This window comes from Stomoxys calcitrans, chromosome 5 (genome assembly GCF_963082655.1).
Source record: "Stomoxys calcitrans chromosome 5, idStoCalc2.1, whole genome shotgun sequence".
NCBI lineage: Eukaryota > Metazoa > Arthropoda > Insecta > Diptera > Muscidae > Stomoxys > Stomoxys calcitrans.
The window spans coordinates 158,208,967-158,236,021 of record NC_081556.1 but is presented as its reverse complement, the minus strand read 5'-3'; the positions used below and the strand labels follow the sequence as shown (position 1 = coordinate 158,236,021).

The 27,055-nt window shown below is 38.0% G+C and overlaps 1 protein-coding gene across 1 annotated transcript; it reads left to right on the top strand.

Moving 5' to 3' along the window:
- Window positions 1-1,587: 1,587 nt before the first annotated feature.
- LOC106095940 (serine proteinase stubble) lies at window positions 1,588-26,739 on the top strand. Its single transcript, XM_013263394.2, has 8 exons — window positions 1,588-1,708; window positions 15,527-15,684; window positions 15,850-17,215; window positions 17,265-17,837; window positions 17,911-18,088; window positions 20,019-20,171; window positions 20,244-20,515; window positions 25,681-26,739. The coding sequence occupies exons 1-8, from the start codon at window positions 1,612-1,614 to the stop codon at window positions 25,842-25,844; spliced, it is 2,961 nt and encodes a 986-aa protein (XP_013118848.1). The 5' UTR covers window positions 1,588-1,611; the 3' UTR covers window positions 25,845-26,739.
- The last annotated feature ends 316 nt before the right edge of the window (window positions 26,740-27,055 follow it).

Genomic DNA, 27,055 nt, shown 5'->3' with positions numbered 1-27,055 from the left:
GTATAGACCGTTATCTCGAGTTATAGTCTTGGCCCCATAAAAGGCGAATTTATAATCCGATTTCACTGAAATTTGACACTGTGACTTATGTTAGGCTCTTCGACATCCGTGTCGTATATGATTCAGATCGGTTTATTTTTAGATATAGCTACTTAAAAGACCAATATTTTATTATACACAATTGAACAATGACTTGTACTTATAAGTATTTGGTCCAAATATATTCGATATAGCTGCTATGGGGCATAGGGTATGAATTTTTCACCGGATTTTGACAAAACGTGGTTTACATATGTACCCGAGGTGGTGGGTATACAAAGTTTGGCCCGGCCGAACTTGACGCCTTTTTACTTGTTATTTTATCTAATGTTTCATTAGTAGTTTCCACATTGATTGACAACATTTTACAAATTTGGTTTTTTATAGTAAAAAGTGTTATTATATAGACTCAAAAAGGTTCGCAACATATATTGTAAAAATACATTCTGAAACTTGTTCTTACATTTATAAGTACTTCACTCGTCACTCGTCTTGTATCAAAAGACAGTGATTGTCATATGAGATGTTTGAGTCAATGACCTGTTACGCAATACTCATCGCGTAAAAATAAGACATAATTCTTATCTTAAACAGAAAGCAGATGAAGAGAAAAAAAAACAACTGGAGACGACAATGCCAATGCCGGTGGCAATGACAGCGACAGTGTTAGTGACGAAGAATAAAAAAAAAATGTTCCAACTAAACAAAAAGACACATCGCACCTCCATATGGCAGTGGTTGCTTGGTTGCTGCTGTATTGGCATACGCCAGGCTTTTGTTCTACTTTTGTCAAGAAATCCAGTTTGCAGACTCAGCGAATGAGACGAGCAAAATAAGTTAAAATGATAATGTTAATATGAAAGGCGTTAGAATAAATCTAAACAAACAGCAGAGACAGCAACGCATATGACAGCTGTGGTGTTTTCTTTTTGACATACCTATGCACAGTGTTGCGAAATGGACGAATCAAAAAACAGTCACAGATTTTACCATGACATTCGGTTTCACAAACTTATTTATGTCACAAGAAAGGTTTCTTTGTGCGGTGTGTGTCATAGTAGAATGCAGATTTTGGGCTTATTCATCGTGTAAATTTCTCGATAAACTTCCAAAAAAACATTGTCTCCACTCACTTTGGTCCATGAACAATTTGACTCCATTTGAAATGACTCACAGTTACATAAACCATCGCTCATGCATTGTTTTGTTTATAGGAAATACCATCCATATTTGCATATGACTAACATATTTTTGTTTCCATCTTTTTTCTCATTTTCGGTGATTTTTTGTTTGCAGATGGGACCCGACAAAATAACAAATGCGAATAGTTCGCCCCCCATATATTGTGATTATGTGAACTCAAACACCGGAAACAATACCCACCAAGCCAAAGAAGCAACATCTTCTGCCACAACTGCATCAATGTTCTGCACAAAACTGAGGAAGCATTTCACACAAATCAAAAACCAAGCCAACTATCACACACATCGTCATCAGTATCAAAAGCTCAACAGTGCTCCGCATCCTTCAGCGAAAACGTCATCGACCAGCAGAAGCAGACTCAGTAGTCTAATGAACCTGATCACTATCGCCACATTGATTCTAACGACGTTGATAACAACGGCAAACACAAATCCAGTATTTGTAGATAATCCCAGCTTAGCACAGTGTAAGTAGAAGAAAATCCCCCAATAAGAAGATAACAAACTTTACAAAGGTAAAAAAATTTAATTGGCTTCCCATGGGAAGATGCTTTTTCAGGGCAATAAACTTATTAAGGGAAATATATGGGTTATTCCTAAAAAGTGACTGAGTTACAAAATTCAGTTTCTCATTGACTACGCAAGTTAAGGAAAAGTTTCACTTAGGCTCAGCCAAAAAAAGATTTAAGAAAAGGTAGATATAGACTGGAGAAATAGAAAAGGGCAGCAGCACAGTTATATACAATTGAATAATAGACTTAAGACGCATGCAGGGTTTAGTAGCCATTCTTGCTGAGCATGTGTCTTAAGTCTTTTGTTCATATGCATTGCATTCATCACTGACTGATATCTGTAGAAATATGACAAAACCCAATAACTCGCTATTACAAATTTTAAAAGCGGTCGAAAATACGCACAAAATATCCAACAAAACTTTTGATTTATAAATTTGGACAAATATTAATATGAGGTAACATTGCTATCTATATTTTCTGTAATCAATAGAACTTTTCATTCCAGTCATATTCCTTCTCATGGTCAAACAGTCCGTATTTCTCCCTTTTTGGAAGGTTTGATGAAAAATGGATGAACTCAGTGACCAGCCATTACCAGCAAACATAAAAAATATTTTAAGTGTTTTTATGGCAATATAAAAAAACTCCATAGCTCGAGTTGTGGAGTTTTGTCATATTTCTACAGATTTTAAATTTAAAGATATTTTAAAAAATTTGCATCGATCTTGCCTCACTTTAAGTAAGAGATATATTTCAAGAGTAATTGTTCAACTAGATCGCCCTGGAGACATAGTTGCTAGCGAACTCGGACAAACAGTATGGAAATAATGGTTAAATTACTCTTATCAAATTCGGCCTCAAGTGAAAGATAGTTACATTTAAAGGGCCGGTGTTGCTTTTGAATAACTTTAACGCTTTGCTCGATTGTGTATCTTTCCATGGTTCAAGTTGAGTAATGTCAAATGAAATGCAGGAAAAACTTTACGTTTAGATGTGGTTCACATTCAACATTGGCCCTTTAAATATAAACACGCTTTATTACTCGAGAGTGCCTGATCAGAGAAGAGTTGCTTTTGACTCTTCAGATTGGTGGTTAATTATATTTAAATGTGCTCAGATTTAGATAAAGCTCCCGTATATATGTCTCGCATATTTTGACTTGAGGAACCTTTGCAAGCACATTTATAAACGTTCTCCTCATCTATGTACGGTATTTGCTTAAATCGATTCAGATTAATGTATAGCTCTCATATATTGGTTGCCCAAAAAGTAATTGCGTACTTTTCATATAGTCGGCGTTGACAAATTTTTTCACAGCTTGTGACTCTGTAATTGCATTCTTTCTTCTGTCAGTTATCAGCTGCTACTTTTAGCTTGCTTTAGAAAAAAAGTGTAAAAAAGTATATTTGATTAAAGTTCATTCTAAGTTTTATTAAAAATGTATTTACTTTCTTTTAAAAAATCCGCTATTACTTTTTGGGCAACCCAATATATTTGTCCCATTTCGAGTAATATTACAATAATGTGGTTGATTGTGAAACAATCTTCACGAAATTTGGCACGAAGGATTGTTTTATGACTTTAACGATTATTGGTGGATTTTTTAGAAATCGTTTCAGATTTAGATGCTCAAAATTTTACACATTGTCTTCTTCTATGAATTCGACTACGTTTATTTATTAACCGATCTTTGGTCAAAGTCAGTTAGATATTGCTCTCATACATGTTCGTCTGATTTTAAGTATTATTGCAATAATGTGTTAATTTTTTAATAGATTCTAATGAAATTTGGCACTTTTAGGCCGGGTTTCTCTTTATCCGGTTACAATTTATAGTGCGATATTCTTCTGATTAAAGGAATTTGGTTTTCTGAATATATGCTTATTGTTTATCGTAGCGATAAACCTTAACCGGAAGATGGACGCTGGTTAGTGACTCATTGCCTCAAAACATACATCTGTTTTTTGTTTACCGATTGCTTCGTAATATAACGGTGTGTTCACGTACTTATTCTGTAACAATTTGTCATTGAAAATTCTGTTTGGGGAAAAAAACTTCCAGCAGAAATTTTCAACCTCTCATTTACAAAATTCTCCAAATGTTTTTCTTTCTCACACTCTCTTTTACTGGAAAACGAACGACTTTCAGTAAAAGTTTGTGCAAATTTTTGAGTTCGCCAACACTCTAATTGCTGAGTAATGTTGCCATATCTTCTAAATTACCTTAAAAGTGGACGAGAAAACCAAATTTGTTAGCAGGAGGTTTATCCTTTATTATTTAATGTTCCGGTTTATCATTAATTAATGTTCCGGTTTATCATTAATTAATGATCCGGTTAACTAACACGAGTTTTTTTATTAGCACACAAATTTCTATTTCAGTAGACTTGTGTATTCAAGACATCAGATATTGTTAGTTGAAATCGCAGTAAGAAATGTTTGCTAATACAGCAGCCCTATGTTTTCATTATTGCAAATTTTGACGACATCGTGAAAAATACTTAATTTATGAGCTCAAGGAGTTCAATTGGTAGATCGGATTATAGGGGTTAATATACGCCATTCATGAGAATATATCGGAATATCGGTCCATAGAGCAGCTAAATCTAAAAACGTTTTTTTTCAGATCATAATTTCAAAAAAGAAAACAAAAGCTCTGGCTATTAAGATTTTAATATTCGTTGCCTTTTAAGAGAATTAAGCAACCCAAAAAGTAATTCTGCTTCTTTGGCTTTATTTCAAACGAAATATTCACAAACTTTTGTTTAAAGATGTACACAATTTGTTTCTATTATGAAGCGGTAAGCGAATTGTTATTCTGCCTCCAGTAATGTTTTAAACATGTTTTTGTACTTTTGCTTATGAGTTCTACCATAAACAAGTGAAATCTTCTAAACTTCAACCAAAGTCCTATTGGCCTCATTAAGAAAACACTCAAAGCAATGTTCAATATTCAATTTTCGTCCATTTATCATTATGCTATACTCACTCATTATTATCTCGCTGAAGTCATAAAATTAAATTGCAATTAACTTTCTTTAACCTCCGAGTAAAATAGTAAAATAGCAAAATTGGCAAACATATCGTCTATCATCCATCAATCAACAAATTGAAGGCCCATTTGCATATCCACATAGAAATATTCTAGCCAATGGTGCCAATAAATCTTGTTGGCTTTTTGAACGGGGTATGTATCTTAAGTCTTTTGTTTGCTTGTTTGGCATTGAAAAGTATGTGAAGTTGTCTGTCTATCGTTGTCCAAAAGTAAACAAAAAGATTTTTTTTAATGAAATGAAATTCTGTTGCGGGTCAATCACTGAGCAAATCAATTCATGTCACACACCTTCTATTCCGCCACGACTAACCTCTCCGCAGCCCGCTTTTCATCAACTTTATATGGCTATTTGTCTTCAGTTTGCCACAAAATTCTTTCAATAAGACTAGATTTCATTTGTTTGTTTTACTAATGAAGCAGTAGGCGCACTTGTTCCGACCTGTTTGTTGGCTACATTCACCGACACAAGGTATCAAGTTTCTAACAGAAAATGGCTTAGCATTCCATGGAATAAAATTTCCTGCAGGCAAAAAGAGAAGCACACCTGGTTTCTACAAAAGAGCAATAGGCCACAAAAAAGCAAAAAAAAAATGCCTATTATGGTTGTCTAACAGCGAAGATGCACTCTGTGGCATTTGTCGTATCCCCTAACACACCACACACCCACTGACTTTCAAGCACCATCATGGCCATAGTTAGCTATGGCGGCAGCAGCAGCAGCTACAACCTGTATCATATTAATGTTCCACTTTTGAAATTTTCGATATTATACATCTCCATCTCTGTAGCTTGACGCAGTGGTTGCTGTTTCTCTTGTAGTGGTTTTTGTTTGTTTTATTTTTATTTCTGTTAAATCAGTGACAGCGTTTTTTTTTAACTTTCTCTCACGTAATTATCTGATGGATTTCTTATCTTTAGGAACAAATACGTCGAAATACCAAAAAAGGTACAAAATAAGCGCGAGACACACTCTCATCAGAGCTAGTGCTACACTCGAGCAAAAATCATGTCGATGATATTTAGTTGTTGAAGCTATGCATTGTGGTAGTCCCATTGCAAAATGAAGTGTGTATCCCCCATCAGTCATAGATCGCCATGGTTCATGGCACTTTGCTGTATTTTCCCCCTAAATTTCTTTGACGTGCTCATAATTCTTATTCTCAGCTCTCCATTCTGATGGAGTAACCAACCAGCTAGGTTACCAAATAAATGCAGCACAAATTGCGAAACCAGTGCAGCATTTAGCACCAAATCAATTCCATTCCATTCTAACGGGACATCGACACACATTTGCATAGAGATCAACATCTTTGGCAGCAACATACCCATCCAAATCGCCAGTATCAGGAACTGCACACACAGCAACTCCATCTGATCGCACTTTAGCGCACACTCGGACTAATGACTTTTACTGATAGCCAACCATACAGTTTGGACTAACGAACGATGACCGAGTGCTGGCCACAAATATTTGTTGTACACACACATGCCACAATTCCTGCAGAGTAGTTTGTGGTTTTAGGATTCTAGAGGTTATGTTGCGATTGCCTCCAGCCAAATGCCACGATGCTTCGATATCCTCTATATGTTCGTACACTCGCATGAAATTAGTATCCATTTTTGTAAGAAAGACCAAATGAGCGCTTCAGTGGATAGAAGAAACCTCAGCCACCTTACAAACTGAAACGAGTTTTGCTCCTCTTGCTTTTTCCTGTGCAGCACTTTGCACACACACACGCTACGAATATCATGACTTATGCATGTGTGTGTCGCTCACTTACTGTACGTTTGTTAGTTTGGCTGTTCGTCGTTTTACGCTACAAATTGCTTACTTCCACTATTTATTGACTCATTCACAATTTCTAGATAACAGAAAACGAAATGGTCAACCTCACATACCGCAACCAAAGCTAAACCAAAACCAAAGCCAAAGTCATGGCTGTCACGTTTCTTTCAAGATCTTGTTCGAATTTGCTGTCATTGCCTTGTTTTTAACCCTTGGCGTGATGATGTGATGGCATTTTTAAAATGGACTACTTACCACATCGTACTTATGTGGAGCATTACTGCAAAAAACCACTAACATTTTGTCAATTAATACGTTTGCCAATTCTTTGAAATCAGCTGTTTTTCCTTTACATAATCATATAATTTAGGTGAATTGGTAAACAAATCAAGTGATAAAAAGTTACTGGCTATGCGAGTAAAAGTTATAGAGTGTAGATTCCCTACACAACGCTCATAATCTTAAAACTAATGATATGGCCAGAATTCGTTAATTGTGTATCTTATGGTACAATATAGACCATATTCCACACGGTCATCGATGGGTCTTCTAATACAATTTTTTGTTTCAATTTGCAATTAAATCCGCTTTTTATAAAACCAAGGCATTAAATCGGGGATAGATGTATGTGGCATGGTCCAATGACGATCATATTTAGCATGGGTGTCTAAGGGTCTTATATTACTCATTGCTCCAAATTTCATTCCAAATGATTAAAAACTGAGCCTTAAATGAATGGAATATCTTATATGATTCATCCATCCATATTTAGCGTGGGTATCTAAGGGTCTCATAGTACTCACTGTTCCAAATTTCATTTCAATCGCTGAAAACATGAACCTTAAATGAATACAGACCGAGTAAAATCTAATATTCGGCAAGGATATCTAGTACGGGTCTAATGCACTACATTGCTTCAAACCTAAGCTATAGCGGACACAAAATTCACCTATTCGTAGTTCAAATAACGAATTTTGCATTTTTTAAAAAATATTATTTATATCGCCCCCATCAAAGTAATCACCTCATGATAAAATCCAGCCATGTCAACATTTTGCAATCCTCAAAGTAAAAGTCAAGTTTAGTGATTTTGTTCAATCTCCTCCCCCTACTTCGATGCAGTTTTTATCGACTCTATCGTAGCGCCGTACTTTCATGGGACTCTTAAGTTTTGGGAGCAAAAACTCAAAAATTCCCTCACAAGCAACGATGCAATGTTGGTTCCGCTCCTTTCTGACGCCCCTGCAGTTAAAGAGAACTTTGGGCAAAACCTTCACATTACACCGAAATTGGCGCACTATCTTCGGACTTGGTCTGCGTCATAAGAATTTACACACGATTGGTCACCAGTTGTGAGTCGTCGCGTTATGGCTTCTACATCTCCTGAACAATTTCAACAGGACTCTACAACACTTTTTAGTATTTAGAGCGCACAATAAACCGAGTACTGGCTTAGGTGTATGTCTATAGTGGCCATGGGACGGATTAATATCCGCACACTCTTTTCAACCTAACCTAAGCAAAATGGTAAAAACGTGTAAAAGCGTGCTAAGCGGGCCGGACCCAATCTTATATAGCGTCCACCGTGGATCGCATTTGTCAAGTTCTTTGCCCGGTATCTCTTTATAGGCAAATAAAGGATAATGGATAAGAATTGCTATGCTATTGCAGCTATGTAAGGTAATAAACCGAATCAGGCCATATTTGACTTGGATGTTTTTGACAATAGTAGATCTCATTGAGCAAAATTTCAAGAAGTCGGATAAGAATTGCGCACAACTGCTTTGATCAATATTTCCCATCCTTTGGTTGAGGGTAAAAAAATTAGATAAACATTCAAAATGGCCGACCATATGCCGACATGAGAACCAACTTTACACATGGCAAGTAAAAGCACGCCATGGCAGCCGATTGTACGTAGCGGATTTACCCGATGGAGTCTTTCATCGGCAAGGGCTTCCGCCTTAGTTCACAACATACTGCTACAACAACAACAAAAGCGTGCTAAGCTCGGCCAGGCCGAAAATTGGGAACCCATTACCATGAATTCTGCTAAAAGTTTACAAAACTTAGTTGAAAGGCGTATTTGAACTTTGTTATAGACCGGAATACCAGGCTATAGACCGATTTGGACTATACATGGCACGGTTGTTGGAAGTCGAAACAGAACACTACGTACAAAATGTCAGCCTAATCGTATATCAATGGAGTCTTCTTACGGCTCAAGATGTCAAATCGGGAGATCGGTTTATATGATAGCTGCAATATATCAGATTATGCATCATATTCGTCACGACTATTGAAATTCATAACAGAACACTACATGCTCAAGTTCAGACCTATTGAATAACAATTGCGGCTTCTAGGGGCTAGAACTGGCAAAATATCGATGACACTATCGATATTTTATTTTTTGTCTAAATATCGATTGATATTTTTCCTATCGATACTATCAGCATAGTTAAATTTTTTGCATAATTGAACAAAAATAAGCTATCCGACACTGAATGAATCTCATACGATACATTACGCCTATAGAGGGTGCAGTTTTCATTCGATTTGGCTAAAATGTTGTACAATGATTTCTCTCATGATCTCCAACTGACTTTATTTGATTAGGTTTTATTCGGTCTGTGCATTGATATTGCTTCTATATAAATCAATCTCCAGATTTTTACTAATCACTTTTGTTTGAAATATTGGGTTGCCCAAAAAGTAATTGCGGATTTTTTAAAAGAAAGTAAATGCATTTTTAATAAGACTTAGAATGAACTTTAATCAAATATACTTTTTTACACTTTTTTCTAAAGCAAGCAAAATGTAACAGCTGATAACTGACAGAAGAAAGAATGCAATTACAGAGTCACAAGCTGTGAAAAAATTTGTCAACGCCGACTATATGAAAAATCCGCAATTACTTTTTGGGCAACCCAATATATGTCGGTGATGGGAAATTGACGATAGTATCGATACTATCGATATTTATTTAAAGGAGTATCGAAAATATCGAATTTTGCGATTATCAGTACTTTGCCAGTTCTCCTAGGTGCTCAAGATCTCAAATCAGGAGACCGGTCTGAATGGGAGCTATATTAGGTTACATACCGAAATTGAATACGGTGGAAGTCGTAATGGAATACTATGTGTAAAATCTCAGCCCCGGCACAAAATAATGTACTAAGGCTTCACATAGAACTCATAAGACCAATCATTTCTCGATTTAAAAGACCAATTTTTTCTGATATTGATTTAAGCTGGACCATGAGTTTAGTAAGCCGTCAAAATAAACAGCGACGACCATACCATTAACTGAAAAGTCGGCAGACCCCTGGAACATTTTATGTGACTGAGGGCCTTACAAATAACGACCGCTAAGACATTTTTTTCTAATATCCCCGTCCAAATTCATACCCACCCATTCAGGGTCACCTTATGTGCCACGGTTGGGCCGCATTGGTTCACGTTTAAGAAAGAACAAAACATCCAAAAAATTCCAAAGTCAGTGCTGTCCCACCAATTATGTATAAGCAATATGTGATTCAGTTCACGAATGGGTTAAGTGAAGGTGTTGATCTCCACTTTAGGCTGTCGATGGTGCATGCGATATTGGTACTTCCAAACGAAGGTGTCTATTGCATTTTCCTCATTCTCTGCAAAATGTTTTGAAAGTCAAATCAATGCGCTGCCACAGTATCGATTGTTGTTGTTGTTGTTGTTTTGCTTGGTAGCACATACATGTATTGAGTATTTTTAAATATTATTTTCTTTTTTGGGTCAGCCGCCAATTCGTCAGCCCACCATGCAGCCAGCCATCGAGTTAGTCATTGAGACGGCTAGAACGACAGACAATAGTCGCCGTACTTGCCAATGCCAGCAACAATAGATGGCTCGTTGAAACGGCAATAACCGCACCACAAAAACAACAACTTGGGAATTTGGCGTTGAAGTAGCGACAACAGCATTACCAGCAGCATTGTCAGCGCTCTAGCGCTGGTCATTGGAGCACTGAATAGGTGAAACGCTGCCCGAAAAACTCTTTCCAGATGTATGGCCCCCACAACTGCTTGTGCGCATGCGCAGCGCCTTTTTTGCTGCTTTCAGCGCAGTCGAAGTTTCGTTCGTGTTTTTTTGTTTTTTGCTGCTATTATCATTGGTGTTGATGTTAGCGAGAATGCTTTCTCAGTGTGGGTATCTTTCTTTTTGGAGAATTTGAATATATGGGAATATGGGTTCCTCCTCACAGGCCACCATAGACAATGGCTCGATTGTTGTTTGTGGGTGACTGACAGACTGGCTGGCTGGCTGGCTGACTACCGACCAATATGCCGTCTAGTTGATGTTGGTGCCTATGTGTTTGTGGTGTTGTTGTTAAGTGAATGTTTTGCTGTTGTTGTCTTGTTGCCGCTGCTGTTATTGCTGGTGGCTGTCACAAGGAAAGTAGGTCGCGTGCTGTTTCACCGTCTCACATATTCCGAATATCTTTCTGGGCTTCCTTATAATTCCGCTGCCATCGGTTTTTTTTTTTTCAATGTTTTGTTTATACAACCGCTCGCCCGTCCGCCCACCCTTCACACTAATGTTTAGAAATGTACATTGAATTTGCCTTTTTACGATGATGGTTTACCTCAACATTAGCTGCGGCCCAAATGAAAAAGAAAACAAATATCGATTGCTCGAATGCATCTTTTGGTACTCAAGCCCCTATTCCCTCCCTCATCGAGTTAGGCATCGCCTTCGCTGTCGTTGTCATCACCGTCTTTTTGACTTTGCCTTTTCGCGTAGATGCTGTCAGTTTTCTTTGCCGACGAGATGAGCGTTTTATTAAATACTTTGGGGGCTTTTGTTTTCTTTCTGCATTTGATTGTTAAATCCAAACAATGGCCCAAGGTACACCGAACTTCATTCTCTTTCCCTTTCACTTATTCGACTTCTTTTGTTTTTATTTGGATGTTAATTTGCTTTCCTTAGCATTGTTGTTTGTGAACTTTCTGAAAGATTTTTTGATGTTGTTTCCCATACGCCCCATAAAAACCTAATAGAGGAAGGCGGCTAAAAGTGACCTTAATTGGTGGTAATTAAAATTAAATTAAATGGCGGCAGTTTCTTCAAATGAAAGCATTTAAATAAGAATACAAATATCGGTTGTTTTAACCGTCTAAATGCAGGGAATGCTGTAAACCGGAATCTGTTACCAATGACATGCTATTCCAATAAGGTTAAATAGTTATGATCTCTTAGATTGAAGTGGTAAGACCACTCTGGCCTGCCTATAAGTGATTGAACGCCTGGTTCAATTCCTGGAGCGAGATTTTTTAACAGTTACTTATCACCTACTAAGACTGGCGATATTTTGGGCTTAGCTATGAAAAGGAGTTTGCTCATCATTAGCTAAAATAAGTATTAGCAGCCCTGTCTTCATACCCACCACCATAGGCAACACATCGAAATATTTATTTCCGACCCTACAAAGAATATATATTTCTGATCGTCATAAAATTCCAAGACGATTTTACGATGTCCATGTGTCTGTCCGTTCGTTCGTCTATCCGTCCGTGTGTCCGTAACCGCGCTACAGTCTTTAAAAATTGAGATATTGCATTGAAATTTTCCACAGACTCGTATTTTTTCTATACGAGGGTTAAGTTCTTGAATGGGCCAAATCGGACTATATTTCTATATAGCTGCCACATAGATCGGTCAGGCGATTTTGCCTCTTAAGCCCGTACAAATCATATTTTTTGTCCGATTTCGCTGAAATTTTAAACAGAAAGTTGTACTAGAAGCCCCAGTATTCAAACCGAGCATCCATATTTAAATATAGCAGCCATATATACCGATATGCCGGTTTAGGATCTTAAGTCGGAAACAGACGCTTTATTATCCCATATCTCTGAAGTCAAATATGGTTCAGATCGGTCTATATTCTGATATAACTGCCATATAGATCCATCGGCCGATCAAGGGTTGTGAGACCATTAAATCTGCACATATAACACGATTTCGCTGAAACATGAAACTGTGTTCGTCGTCACACCTAAATATGGTCCAGATCGGAAAATATTTAGTTATAGCTCCTATATACACCGGTCTGCCGATTGAGGGTCTTAAGCCCATAAAAGCAGGAATTATTATCCGATTTCGCTAAAATTTGAGGCAGTACGTTGCTTTAAGCCTCCCGACATTCGACTCAAATATGGTTCAGATTGGACTATATTTAGATATAGCTGTCATATAGACCGATCTTTTAATTTAGGATCTTATTCCCATAAAAGCGGATTTGTTGCTTGATTTCGCCGAAACTGTGGCTTGTATAGGAGTTCTTGAGACCTGAATCAAATATGATCCAAACCAGCAACCCAATTGCATATTACTTTGGATGTGATAGTGAAGTTGTTACAAAAGACGAAGCTTATTTTGGACCATGGTGGTGGGTATCCAAAGTTCGGCATGCCCGAACCTAACACGTTTTCACTTGTTTATATTAACCTTGCCAATCCAAAGATTATTATGGATGTCGTGGTCAAAAACCCAACCGGGTGGGTCAACTGTATACTTTAGGGGAAACTGACATATACATATATCCCAAAACTTTAAACTTGTGGAAAGAAAAATTGAAGAAGACTGCAAAATAACCAACCACTTCCCTCTCCAGTGGATTTTCACTAAGTCAACCAACCTCTTCATTAAAACAGTTGGGCAAAGACACGTGCCTAGCCATATGGAAATACAAGTACAAGATATTTGTATATACCATTGGATTTATTACTTAATAAATCGTAACACAAGTTATGTTCACTTTTTTTCCAATAAAATACTATTTCTCTCAGTGGGAAATTAACTTCTCACAATATCAATTAAGTGCTGCCCGATTCAAATTTAAGCTCAATGATATGGGGACCTCCTGTTTTATGCCGAATCCGAACGGTGTATCACTGAAAAGTGACCTAACACATTTTGTACTTGGCTGAAATATTACCACCGCTGTAAAATGTTTGAAGGTGTTCACGCCGGCGGGATTTGATCCCGGGCGTTTGTGTACCATAGGCGGGTATGCTAACCTATGAACCACGGTTACTCGCTGCTTGAAGGCCACCTTAGCGTTTATGGCGCAGAACGCCTGGTCTCGAATCTAGAAGCGGGAAGATCAGAAAAAAATGTCTGCGGGGGATTCCCCCCCTAATGCTGCCTAATACTTCTCCCCAAAAAGGTATCGTCGTACCAACTCGGAGGCACGTCGTACCAACTCGGCTATAAAAAGGTAGCCCCATATCATTGACAACATTCGGTGAAGAGCACTATGTGAGAAGTTTGGCCCTGTTCCTTAATGTTCATGGGCAATTTTGCGTTGGTTTTCCCCTCCTAATGCTGGCAACATTTGTGAGGTACAATACCATGTAAAATTTCTCTCCAAAGAGGTGTCGCACTGCGGCACGCCGTTCGGACTCGGCTATAAAAAGGAGGCCCCTTATCATTGAGCTTAAACTTGAATCGGACTGAACTCATTGATATGTGAGAAGTTTGCCCCTGTTCCTTAGTGGAATGTTCATGGGCAAAATTTGCATTTACTTTGTACACAACGGACGGACAGAGCTAAATCGAATCAGTCAGTGATTTTAAGTCGATTCGTGTACTTATCAATGGATCTATGCCTCTCCCTTCTTGATTTTACAAACAACTTTGTAATAATACCTTGTACTATAAAAGGGGTGTAGGCCAAAAATCTACTTCCAAAACTTTCTCAGAGGTTATTGAAAAAATTTAAGTTTAAGTATACCCCCTCCTATGTAGGAGAGTCTACAGAGATGACAAAAATTAAACCCTTAGAATCTTTAGCCATGCTAAAAGTACAGCTGATTGAGCTAGTTCTTACAGAAATATGTATATATATATAATTTCACAATCCCAATCTAGCATTTATATTCAAATCACAAAATTTTCGCTCCATTATCCATTAAATTATCACTAATCGGTTTATATAATGAAGTGCCGCCTTTCTCAAGGGTTTTAAAGAAAGGCACGGTACATAGATGCACACACACACACACACACACATACATACATATTTTAAGAAAGTTTGAATTTAATGTTCAGTACACTCACACTAACGACTTGAACCATGGAACTCCCTCCCAGTTATGTTATAAAAATCGTAAATTGTGAAAACTTTGAAAGCCAGATAGTTAGTATAAATACGTTTAATGGAGATGGTCAAGTCATTAGCGTTTGTTCTCTCTGGCGGTGGATAATTCTGCAAAGCACCGGCGGATAAGACCAACACAATGACAAAAACAAATGATTTGTGGCGTTGGGTAGTTAGTATCGCATTAACACGCGAGCCACCAGTCTTATGCCGTTGAGTGACCGCATTTCATAGACCTGCCAGCCAGTTATCCAGTCGACCAACAAAGCCAGGCTGCTGAGCTGACCATTCAACTGACCGTCCGACCGACCGATCGACCAACGCGATAGCTTTTCACATCGCCACTGTTGTTCTTCCACGATAGCGTAGGAAGTCATTTAGAATTTATTACGTTAATTATATGAAATTACTGCCACACCATGGATGGAGCAGAAGAAGTAGAAGCAACTAAAGACATCACTGTGATCAAGATAGCCCAATCCAACCCAAATATTAACAACAACCACGACAACAATAAAAATAAACAAAGAAGTTATCTGCTATGGTAAACACCCAGCAACAAACATGACAACCATTTTTTTTTTCAAAAATTTCCACTCCAGAAGAAAGATCGCAAGGGAGGCTACGTCGACCTAGATTGGTGAAGAAACGGTTTTTTAAATTATCAAAAGAGAAAAAAAAACTCTGGAAAACTTTCTTTGTCATGCTATTTCCCACAGAGTCATCTACAAGCATTTAGTTCTGAAATTTTCTTACTAACTTTCGCATATATTTTTGCAATTCATTGCAGTTCAATCTGGAAGAAATATACGGCATTTACCTTGTATAGTGAGGAAGTCTGGAAGATCGGGTGTCTGCATGTTTGCCATCGATTGCATCAAACAGAATGGAACTCATTTGGGTACTTGTATAGATCGATTTTACTTCGGTTCATGTTGTGACATTAAGGTAAGCGTGCAATATAACGCTAGGAGAGAAAAACTCAAAGAACATATCCTACATTAGCTATCATTTTGGATATGGCTAGTGTTATATATCTTCCGATTGAGCACTCCTCCCATTAGCAATAATTTCTGACAAAATTTCCAAACACTAATGTGAATTTCCTTGCAGGATGAAGGCTCTCTTTTCGCTCCTGAAATTGGAGACAACAGCATAGACCAAAACACCATTTCGCATCATTTTACTCCAGAAGCAACCACAGTGCCTACGAGTGCTCTCTTCAAACTGACCACCTTGGGGCCGCATCCAATCAGCAATACAACGACGCAGCAACAGACGGACATGGTGGCACATACGACGAATAGTGTCATCCAGGGTTTAATACCATCCACCAACAAACACAACACTCGACGTCCCATTATTCAGCAGACAGAGGCTGCCACCACCCTTGCTCCAAGACCGGAATCAACCACAAAGTCGACAACAGCGAAGCCACCTCCATCAACAACTCGCAAGCAATCACATTTCGTGATTAGAACAACAGCAAAACCCACAAAGGGACCAACGGGCTCGAAACCATCGCACAATACAACTACAAAGAAAAAGAAGATAACTACAACAACAACTACTTCTACCACCACCACGACTACCACAACTGCACGTCCTATACTCACCACTACCGCCAGCAACAAAATTGTCCCCGATGAATTGATTTTTGAAATGACCACACCACCTACTAAGCTCTTCACATTCCAAACTGTGGAAACAACGGTAGCAACACCAGCAGAACCAACAAAGATAATGGACTTTATTACCACTGAACGCATACAGCAGAAAACTACGAAATCGCCGCTGCCTACTGTCGCCAGTCCTACTGCGGCCAATGCAACGAATCCCATAACCAGTCACAGGCCGCCAACAAAACCAAAGCCCCAAGCCAGTCGCAAACCGATCACCACCAAGAAACCTGGCCAAACGAAACGGACAACCATCAAACCCACCATTATTCAAAACGATCAAGAGAAGCCTGCTACTCATAACACCACATCCACCGCCAACCCCACTACATTACCAACAACAGCAACCTCAACTTCACCTGTTGGAAATGCAACGATAACAAAATATCCCGGAAGCTATAGGCCTAAGCCAAAGCCCACTGCAACGGTGACCAAGGTACCCAAGCCAACAATGAGCTCCGTCAAGCCAAGACCAAAACCAACAATGGCAACTCCCGAGGAGATAACCACAACAGAAGCGAGCAAACGCAATCCACCAACGCCCTCGCCAACAACTACCACTACAAGCACCACCACCACAACATCGCACGGCACAAGAAGACCACCGACAACAACGACATCCAAAACAACCACCGTGAAAACGGAAAGCATAACAGAAGCTCCAGTAGTTGCATCAACCACTTTGAAACCCGGATTAGTGACCTGGACCAACATTGATGCCGAACCTGCGGGACCAAACAAAGCTTCCGACTGGATTCCAGTAACAACAGCACACCCTACAATCGCAAATAAAACAGAAGGTAAGTAAAAAGCTGCTGCCAGGACGTTAATTAATTTTTTTATTTTTAGGTCCTACTAGTGAACCGGCAGAATATGAAGAAATAGGTGTTTCCGTATCCACCAGCATAAGTGCTGTGGTGAATAACAATACCATCTTTGTTTCACCGCCCCAACGGCCAATTGTTTTCCAAACAATGACCACCTCAACACAAAAGCCCCATACAACGACAACGAAAACCACCACAACAGCAAGGCCTACAACCACGACAACTGAAACAACATTTACAACGAGCACAACACCCAAACCAACTACCACCACGACATCAACGACCTTTAAGCCCACAACAATTCCAACTACGTTTATGACGTCTTCAACAACAACGCCCCCACCAGAGCCACAAACAACACCCACAACATATCACCCAACAAAAATGACCACCACCACCACAACCACATCTACTTTCCATTCTACCACACTAACCACTGCTGGCCCCATCACTGAAGAGCATTCGCATTCATCTTCAACGGCACCGGAAGTTTCAAGCTCCGAAGGGGGAGTTGAAGAGATGTTTACAACTGAGGGCCCGAGTGTGAATAACACCACTCCCGCCAATAGCTTGGAAGGTGTGGACTATAGACAAGGTATTTTTTTTTTCTTCCATCCATCCCTCCGACATTGAGTCTCAAACCATTTATGTTTGAATTTCGTTTTCAGTGTGTGGTCGCAGAATGTTCCCTGAACCCCGCATTGTTGGTGGTTCAAATGCCGCCTTTGGTCGGTGGCCCTGGCAAATCTCTCTAAGGCAGTGGCGAACCTCGACTTATTTGCATAAATGTGGAGCAGCATTGCTTAACGAAAATTGGGCCATTACAGCAGCACATTGTGTGGATAAGTAAGTAGAGGATGCTTGTTGTAGTTTGATAACTAAGGAAATATTTCGGATGTTTCTGAAGGTGTGAATATGGAATCATTCACTATACTCCTTCGCCTGATTGTCCATTCTTTAGTTCTGGTAAGACTTGGATATAAGAGAAATGAATAGCATAAAACATAAAAAGTTTGTAGACATTGCACAACATTTTGAGAGAGTGAGTTAAAAAGAGCGCTGACAAGGGTTCTAAAAGTTTAAATTGGGTAAGACATATGTATGGGGAAGTCATAAGACAATCCTTTGTGTAAATTTTGGAGGGAATCGGTTAACAAATTATCAGTGATCATTGATCATATTATTGAACTGATTTCATCCAATTTTAATAGGCTCTGTCTCCAGAAAAAAGTCTTTACCACATTTTAAGATAAAGTGATGAAAATTGTGACCAGTACTTTGTACACAAATTAACATGGACAGACAGTCAGACTGACCGACCGACAGATAGACGGACATGGTAAAATCGTATCAGAAAGTGATTTTAAGTCGATCCCTATACTTATCACTGGGTCTACCTCTCTTCTATCTGGATGTTACAAACAAATGCTTAATTTTCTGTAGTAAGCCATAACAGAACATATGTTCCTCTAGCCGAACGTAGAATAGATTTCCAAGCACCTCGCTCTTCTGCGCTCCTTCTCCAATCTCTGACACTCAGTAACGAGACATTTTTCTCCACTTGGTCACTCCATCAGGGTTTTGGTCTTCCCCTTTTGCGCCCTTAGACGTGTATTAAGTTGATGACTCTCTCGAAGTTGTAGTTCCAACTTGCTCCATTTTCTGCATCTTCTCGAGATTACAGGGCTTTGTGAGAGTTGATACCATCCACTTTGTCTTTTCTGCATTTACTGCCAAACCCATTTTCTCTGATTCTCTTTTGTTCCTTTCAAAAGCTACAGTTACTACTCCCTGTGACCGATCTTTAATATCGATGTCATCGACATAGGCGAGTAGCTTATGTACTCTCGTGAGTAGTGTGACGTGCCTTTTCACACCTGCATCTCGTATAATCGTCTCCATGAGGTTATTAAAAAGATCACACGATAGGCTGTCTCCCTCGTATAGTACTGAACGGTTCGTAGAGGTTCTTTCCTATTTTAACTCAGGCGTGTGTATCAGCAAGCTTCATCCTACAAACAAATACACTGCAGTTAATATACCCTATACCACAGTAGTGGAATAGAGTACAAAAATGGTACAGCAGCCATGTAAAAACCTCTACCTAAAGAGGTGTCGAGGAAACTTCTCATTGATATGTGAGAAGTTTGCTCGCTCTTCCTTAATGGACTTAATGGAATACTCGTGGGCGTATTTACATTTGAACATATAAACCAATCATGCCAAAATGGAACTCCGCAGAATGATATTTGCGTGTAAAGTAAGAACTTTCATTAAAAATAGGAAACAAATAAAAGGAATTTGGAATACGAATCTGTCATCCAAATATGAGACGAAGAAATTACCCCTCATGCTATAATGATTCAAAAATATTGATTTAATATTCTAATATTATAAAATTTCGTGATATATCAAAAAATAGTTTTTATTAATTCGAAGTGGAAACTCAAAAGCCAGCTCAGAGTTGCTCAATCTCATTAAATGTTTTGTATTGCATATTTTTAGGGTTTTAAAAAATTAAAGAGAAGAGAAAACAAAATATTTAACAAACAATTTTAAATTGGACTCATAACGAAAGAGAAGTGTTGCAGTGATTAAAAAAAGATTGCTTCCTTGAATTTTTAATAGTTGCGTATAACTTTAATGAATGCTGGTTTATACTTATTTGTTGTTAATACTAAACTGCATTACTATTAAAAACAATAGCCACAACTTATATTTAGATATAGCATTAGAAACCATTGGAAACCATTAACTGACTTTTTTAACTTTCCAGTGTTCCGCCATCGGATCTCTTATTGCGATTGGGAGAATATGATCTGGCCGAGGAAGAGGAACCCTATGGTTACCAGGAAAGGCGTGTGCAAATTGTTGCCTCTCATCCACAGTTCGATCCTAGAACTTTTGAATATGATTTGGCCCTATTGAGGTTAGTTTTGTCATCTAAAATTCTGGTTTATTTCACTTGTGTTAAACCATGGTATTTTTTCTATGCTTGAAGATTCTATGAACCGGTAGCGTTCCAACCCAATATTATACCTGTTTGTGTTCCCGAAAACGATGAGGACTTTATTGGACAAACAGCCTTTGTAACGGGTTGGGGTCGTCTCTATGAGGATGGCCCCTTGCCCAGTGTTTTACAAGAAGTTGCAGTACCTGTGATCAACAACACCATATGCGAATCCATGTACAGATCTGCTGGATATATTGAGCATATACCACACATATTTATCTGTGCAGGCTGGAAAAAGGGAGGCTATGATTCATGTGAAGGTAAGCTGGACTATTTTAATTTATTATCATTTAGGGTTGGTACTCTGTTGGCCTTTTAATTATGTTTAAAAAAGAATGATATTTTGTTGACGTTTTTTACAACTATACCAAAAGCTGAACATAATACCATGTTTTTAAGTGTTGAAATGGTAGACTGCTCTTTGCTCACAACTAGTTTCGAACTCTGCGTTTTGTTGGTAATTCCATTAACCGAAATACGAAATATTAAGGCGAAGGGTTAATACGTCCCACTATTTACAAAATTGGTAAAATTGATTTTGCTATGTAGCTCGAGCATAAAGTACATAAGGGGTGATTTTTTAAGAACTATAGGCAAGTTTTTCAAAAAAAAAAAAAAACAATTAGTACGGTCCATATAATTTAATGTTTGAGGATTATGTCGTGCTAATGTTAATTAGTCATACTCTTTCCAACATTTCTGCCGGTATCTCACGAATGAATGCTTTAAATTTGTCTTTTAATGCGTCAATTGAAGCAGGCTTGTCTGTATATAAATGAGCTTTAGTATAGCCCCACAAAAAATAGTCTAAAGGCGTTAAATCGCGCACGATCTAGGCGGCCAATTAACCGGTCTCGAAAGTCAAATAAAATGTTCACCGAACTCGCGGGTCAATAAGTCCATTGTTACGTGTGCTGTGTGGCATGTGGCACCGTCTAGTTGAAACCACATGTCATGCAAGTCAAGCTATTGCATTTGAGGAAACGTGCGTGATCTATTTAAACCAGTGTTGACAAAAAGATAATAGCTTAAAAAATCACCCTTTATTTATATGGTACTTATCATTAAAACGTGAAGTATACCCCTCATCTCTACTTTGCAACATACTCGTAGACATAAATCTATTTTCTGATTGGACGTAGCCATATCTCTCGGTCCGTGAGTCAGCCTGTTTGTTTTTATGTAGTCGAATCACTTCTTAAGGAAGAACGAAACTTTTTTACGGATCTACACGACATTTCAAACGCACAGAATCTGATAGCCTTTGCCAAATTATCATCAAAACTATCAAAATCGGTTCAGAATCATTGTTTACAGCCACGGAGGTTCGGTTTATAGGCAGCTACATATATCCAAATATGATGCGATCTGCACCATGTTTCGACCTAAACCGTGCACGATATCAGCGAAATCGGGTAATACATGCACCTTTTATAGGTCCAATACCTCAAATCAGGAGATAAGTATATATGAAACCTATATATAAATAAAATTCGATCTAGACCATACAAAGTACAGATATTGAGGTACATTACATACCACACTATGTTAAATTTCATCGATATCGCGTAATAAAAGCACCCAAGACCTAAAATTGGGAGTTCTATCCAAATACAGCCTGATCTAAGCCAGATCGATATATATGACAGTTATATCCAAATATATCCCGATCGGCTATATCGGTCGATCGGTGGTATCTTTATAATCGCGTCATGAACCAATCCATGCCGATAAATTTTAAAAATAGGCTTTATAGAGCTATAAGACTGTTCAACAGAATGAAAAACTTGGCTGTTTCTTCTGAGTTTTTAAGTGTTTCTATCTCAAAATGGAGCGTTATTTCCAAACTGAGAACAGATTTTCTTTTTTCAGATATAGCTTAGGGCCATAATTAAGATTTTTACCAAGATTTTCGCCTTTATATGAATTTGTAAAGAAGATGTTTTGTGTTTGCTCCAAACAATTTTTGTTTTATTTGTGGTAAATCTATATTTGCAAATTTGCCCACTAACATTCCACTAAGGAACAGGGGCAAACTTCTCACATATCTTTGAAAGCTGTCCGATTCAAGTTTAAGCCCGATGATAAGGGCCCTCCTGTTTTATAGAGGAGTAGGACTCGCGTGCCGCAGTGCGACACCTCTTTGGGGAGAAGTTTTTACATGGCAAAGTACCTCACAAATGTCGCTATCATTAGAAATGGATTGCCACCACTGGAAATTTTTTTTGATGTTGTCCCCAAAAATCGAACCCAGACGTTCATCGTCATAGGCGGCTAACCTCTGCGCTGCGATGGCCTCCATCTATTTTTTTATTTATGCATTTTATTAACTACACAGATCGCAAAGCCTCAGCCCATTATATATGATAGAAATATCTATCACTTACATATCTACGGATATCTTCCAGTGGACAAATAGATGCCATAAAGTCCCTACAACCCATAATTTGGCAAATAATTTGTTCCCAAGTTATTTTATATGGTAAATGGGTGGACAAGGTGGCGTATGGCCTACGGCATATGGATTGAAAAGTAAACATACGCATCCATGTCCAATAAAATTACCAAAGATGCCCTACATATCATGTCGTCTACGAACTTTAAGACATCTTCTTCTACCTGAACAAAAGCATAGACATACTACGCATTACTGACATACCATTTGAGGAAACCAAGGCTTGTCCTAACCACGTAATTCTATTCTAAAGTCCTTCTAATACGCGATTTTGTCGAAGCCCGATATAGGTCATACCATTTGCAGTTCGATTTCCAAAATTTTTCTAGATAGTGCCCAAAAATCCCAATAAAAAATTCCGCTTGAGGTCTACAATATCTCTCTGGTTTCGGCCAGTATCCACTTTTAATTTTTATCTTATAATTTTGATGGATTGGTGATTAAATTAAAAATGGCTTTACTGGAAAAGTGCGTCTGTCCTCCTTCTGAACCTCTTATGTTATGCATTGATACCAGCAACTTCTAAAATGTTTGCCCTGAAACCTTTGCCCTTGAGGATGCCCAAATGTGGATATAAGATTTGTGTTTGGGTTACAATGTTGGTTAACTTGCAAATGCAAATTTAGCCATGAACATTCCATTAAGGAACAGTGGCAAACTTCTCACATATTAATGAGTGTTATCTGATACAAGTTTTGCTTCAATGACTAGTTCCTCACAATTGTTGCCAGCATTAGGAGAGGATGACCAATGAAAATTTTTCTGATGTTCTCGCCAGGATTCGAACCCAGACGTTCAGCGTCATAGGCAGACATGGTAACCTCTTTGCTACGGTGGCCTCCATATTGATTTACATATCGCTGGGATATGGTGTTTTGAAAAATTGAGGTTAGGTGGAAGGTCCGCCCTCCCTTCACATAAAGAATATGGCGGACTCTGCCTTCACCCAATTTTTTCGAAAGTCCGATATTTCAGAGGTGGGCGAAATTTGGATTGAACCGTTGCAGTACCCCAAAACAAAAACCAAATATTTACACCAATCATGACAACTTCATACTTAGAGTACGCATACGAAATTTTAATACAACTCTTATAGAAAAAAGTTAGCTGAAAATGGCAAATAGTTCTGCAATTTTGGAGTAACAGACTGATTGCTGCTTAATTATGAAAGGGATGTCAGACGAAACAAGTATGTAATCGGCTGGGCCAAATCTTATATACCCTCCATCATGGATCGTATTTGTCAAGTTCATAGAAAAACACCACTTCCTCCAGAGGCTCAAAAAGTCAAACTGGGAGATCGGATTATATGGCAGCTATATCAGGTTATATACCGATTCAGACCATACTTGGAATACTTGTTGGAAGTCATACTAGAACGACATATGCAAAATTTCAACCATATTGGATAAGAATTGTGGCCCAAGAAGTCTAATCGGGAGATTGGCTATATCATTATATGGACTGATTTAGACCATACTCGACACAGTTGTTGGAAGTCAAATTAACACATTTCATGCAAAATTTCGGCCAAATCGGATAAGAATTGCGCCCTCTAGAAGCTCTAGAAGTCAAGACCCAAGGTCGGTTTATATGGCAGCTATATCAGGTTATCAACTGATTTAGTCCATACCTGGCACAGTTGTCGAAAATGATACCAAAACATCGCGTGCGAAATTTCAGTCAAATCTGATAAGAATTGCGCTCTCTAGAAGCTCAAGTAGTTAAGACCTAATATCGGTTTATATGGCAGCTATATCAAAACATGAACCTATTTGGCCCATTTACAATCCCAACCAACCAACACTAATAAGAAGTATTTGTGCAAAATTTCAAGCGCCTAGCTTCACTTCTTCAAAAGTTAGCGTGCTTTCGACAAACGGACGGACGGACAGACGGACATGGCTAGATCGCCTTAAAATGACATGATGATCAAGAATATATACTTTATGGGGTCTTAGACGCAAACTTCAAGGTTTTCCAAACAGAATGACGAAATTAGTATACGTCCCATCCTATGGTAGAGGTGTAAATGTGTGTTTCAGAGGATGTTTATAATCACCACTGAATGTATACTTCCCCTAATCTTCTTTCCCTAGATTTAGATAGAAAAGGCCATGCCAGTCATGTACACATTGCAAATGAAAATTTTACCCATGAACATTCCACTAAGGAACAGGGGCAAACTTCTCACATATCAATGAGTGCAGTCCGATTCAAGTTTAAGCTCAATGATAATCCTTTTTATAGCCGTGTCCGAACGGCGTGCCGATTTACATGGCATAGTACCTCACAAATGTTGCTAGCATTAGGAGGGGAAAACCACCGCTGAAAATTTGTTCTGATGGTTACACCAGTATTCGCACCTAGGCGTTCAGCGCCATAGTCAGACATGCTTACCCCTGCGCTACGGTGGCCTCCGTCATGTACACATTAGTCGACCTATAACAAAAAATGCGAGCGAGTATAGCCACATTTCGATATGTATACCAATGGGTGGATCAGTTAACTTCTTTACAGCAATATTTCACAAATAAAAATCATCTCTCCCAACAAAATTTCTAAAAAAAAATGCCTAAAGTAACAGGCAAACCTAAAACATAGAATACATTTTTTTCAGCAGATTTTTGTATTTAAAACAGCAGATTTTGTTTGCTGATTTTGCTGCCCGAAATGTTGGCTAGTACACCAGCCCTATGTTTGCTGAAACGGCAGTAATATCTGCTTTTCAATTTTTAGCAAAAAAAAAAAGTTGTTTTAGCAAACATTTTTGCTGTTTTGAATAACAAATTTGGTTGAGTGAAGTATCCGGCGGATCACACAAATATACTTATATTCAACAAAATTTTATTTCGAGTGTTGTAAACATTTTCAAAAAAAAATGACAATAACATCTCACATCTAGACTTGTGTTACTTTTTATTTTTGTTCTTTATTCATAATTTAAAAAAACTTTATTTTTATTTCCAGGTGATTCGGGTGGTCCCATGGTTCTGCAGCGTGAATCCGATAAACGTTTCCAACTGGGCGGTGTTATATCGTGGGGCATTGGCTGTGCCGAAGCCAACCAGCCTGGAGTTTACACTCGAATCTCCGAGTTCAGAGACTGGATAAATCAAATTTTACAATTTTAGGCTTAGCACGAAAAAACCAAGCGTCCACCCAAGACGTATGTCTGTAGCAAATAATTATTTGTATTTATACATATATATTTATGTGTAGTTAGTCGATATATTTGTAACTGTATGTAAATCAACGATTATTTTTAAACGAAAAAAATTAGCATTTAGTTAGCATTTACTATTATTTAATGTTTTAATTATCGTTATAACTTATCCATGATTCATTACTGTAATTTTTCTAATTCTTTTTTAATATTTATTGTTGTACTCTGCCCCTCAATTGATCAGGGCTTTAACATAGCTTCGTTTTAAACTAGAAGTGATTACTTTGATGTGATTTTATATTCAATTGCATAGTGGCGATGCGAAAATGGAAATGATGATGATGATGTTGATGGCAATACAATGGCGAGTTCCGGTTGAAGTCATCTTGTTCATTGGTTATATTCTCCAAAACGGACAGTATTCAGAGGAAGACTTAAAGTCTGAAATTGCAGGCAATCAACGAATGTAACCCTTGGAACGACTGATTTCGTCGATATTTTATTGTTAGTCTAAATCAAGATTTTTGTTATGCTTTCGTAAGATTTTATTCCAAAAATGTACAAAACTCTTAGACAACGATTTTTTGCATTGTGGATGATGAGAAAAAAGAAATTCAAGTTGCTAGATTGGGCCACTCAAGGCATTCCCAATTCCAACTTCGGAACAAATGATCAGGCCTTAGTTAAGAGGAGACTCGTCAAAGTCCACAAAGAAATGTAAGAAAATTTTAATCAGACCAGATGATTGGCATCATCGAAATAAAAAATAAAAATTGTAAATAGAAATAGACAGCTTAGAAACAAAAGAACAAAATATGACTTCTCTTCTCAACCCATGACACAAAGGTGAGAGGAGAGGGCATTTGTACGAGTTAGGTTCAATTTATTTAATATCATTGAAATAAACAATTATTCATAAAAAAAATCATGTAAGCAACACTCACGCACACACACACACATGCATAAGCATTTGTTTAACATACATTAACCTCCCTCCCATCGACCCAACCAACTCTCACACAAACATAAATTCATACTTACCTACATATATATGGAGAAACAAACAAACAAACAGACAAACAATTAGTTTTACTTAAGATAACAATAGTTTTTTATCTTCATAGTGATAAATATTAGATAATTATGGTTATATAAATTATTATTATATTATTTATAAAA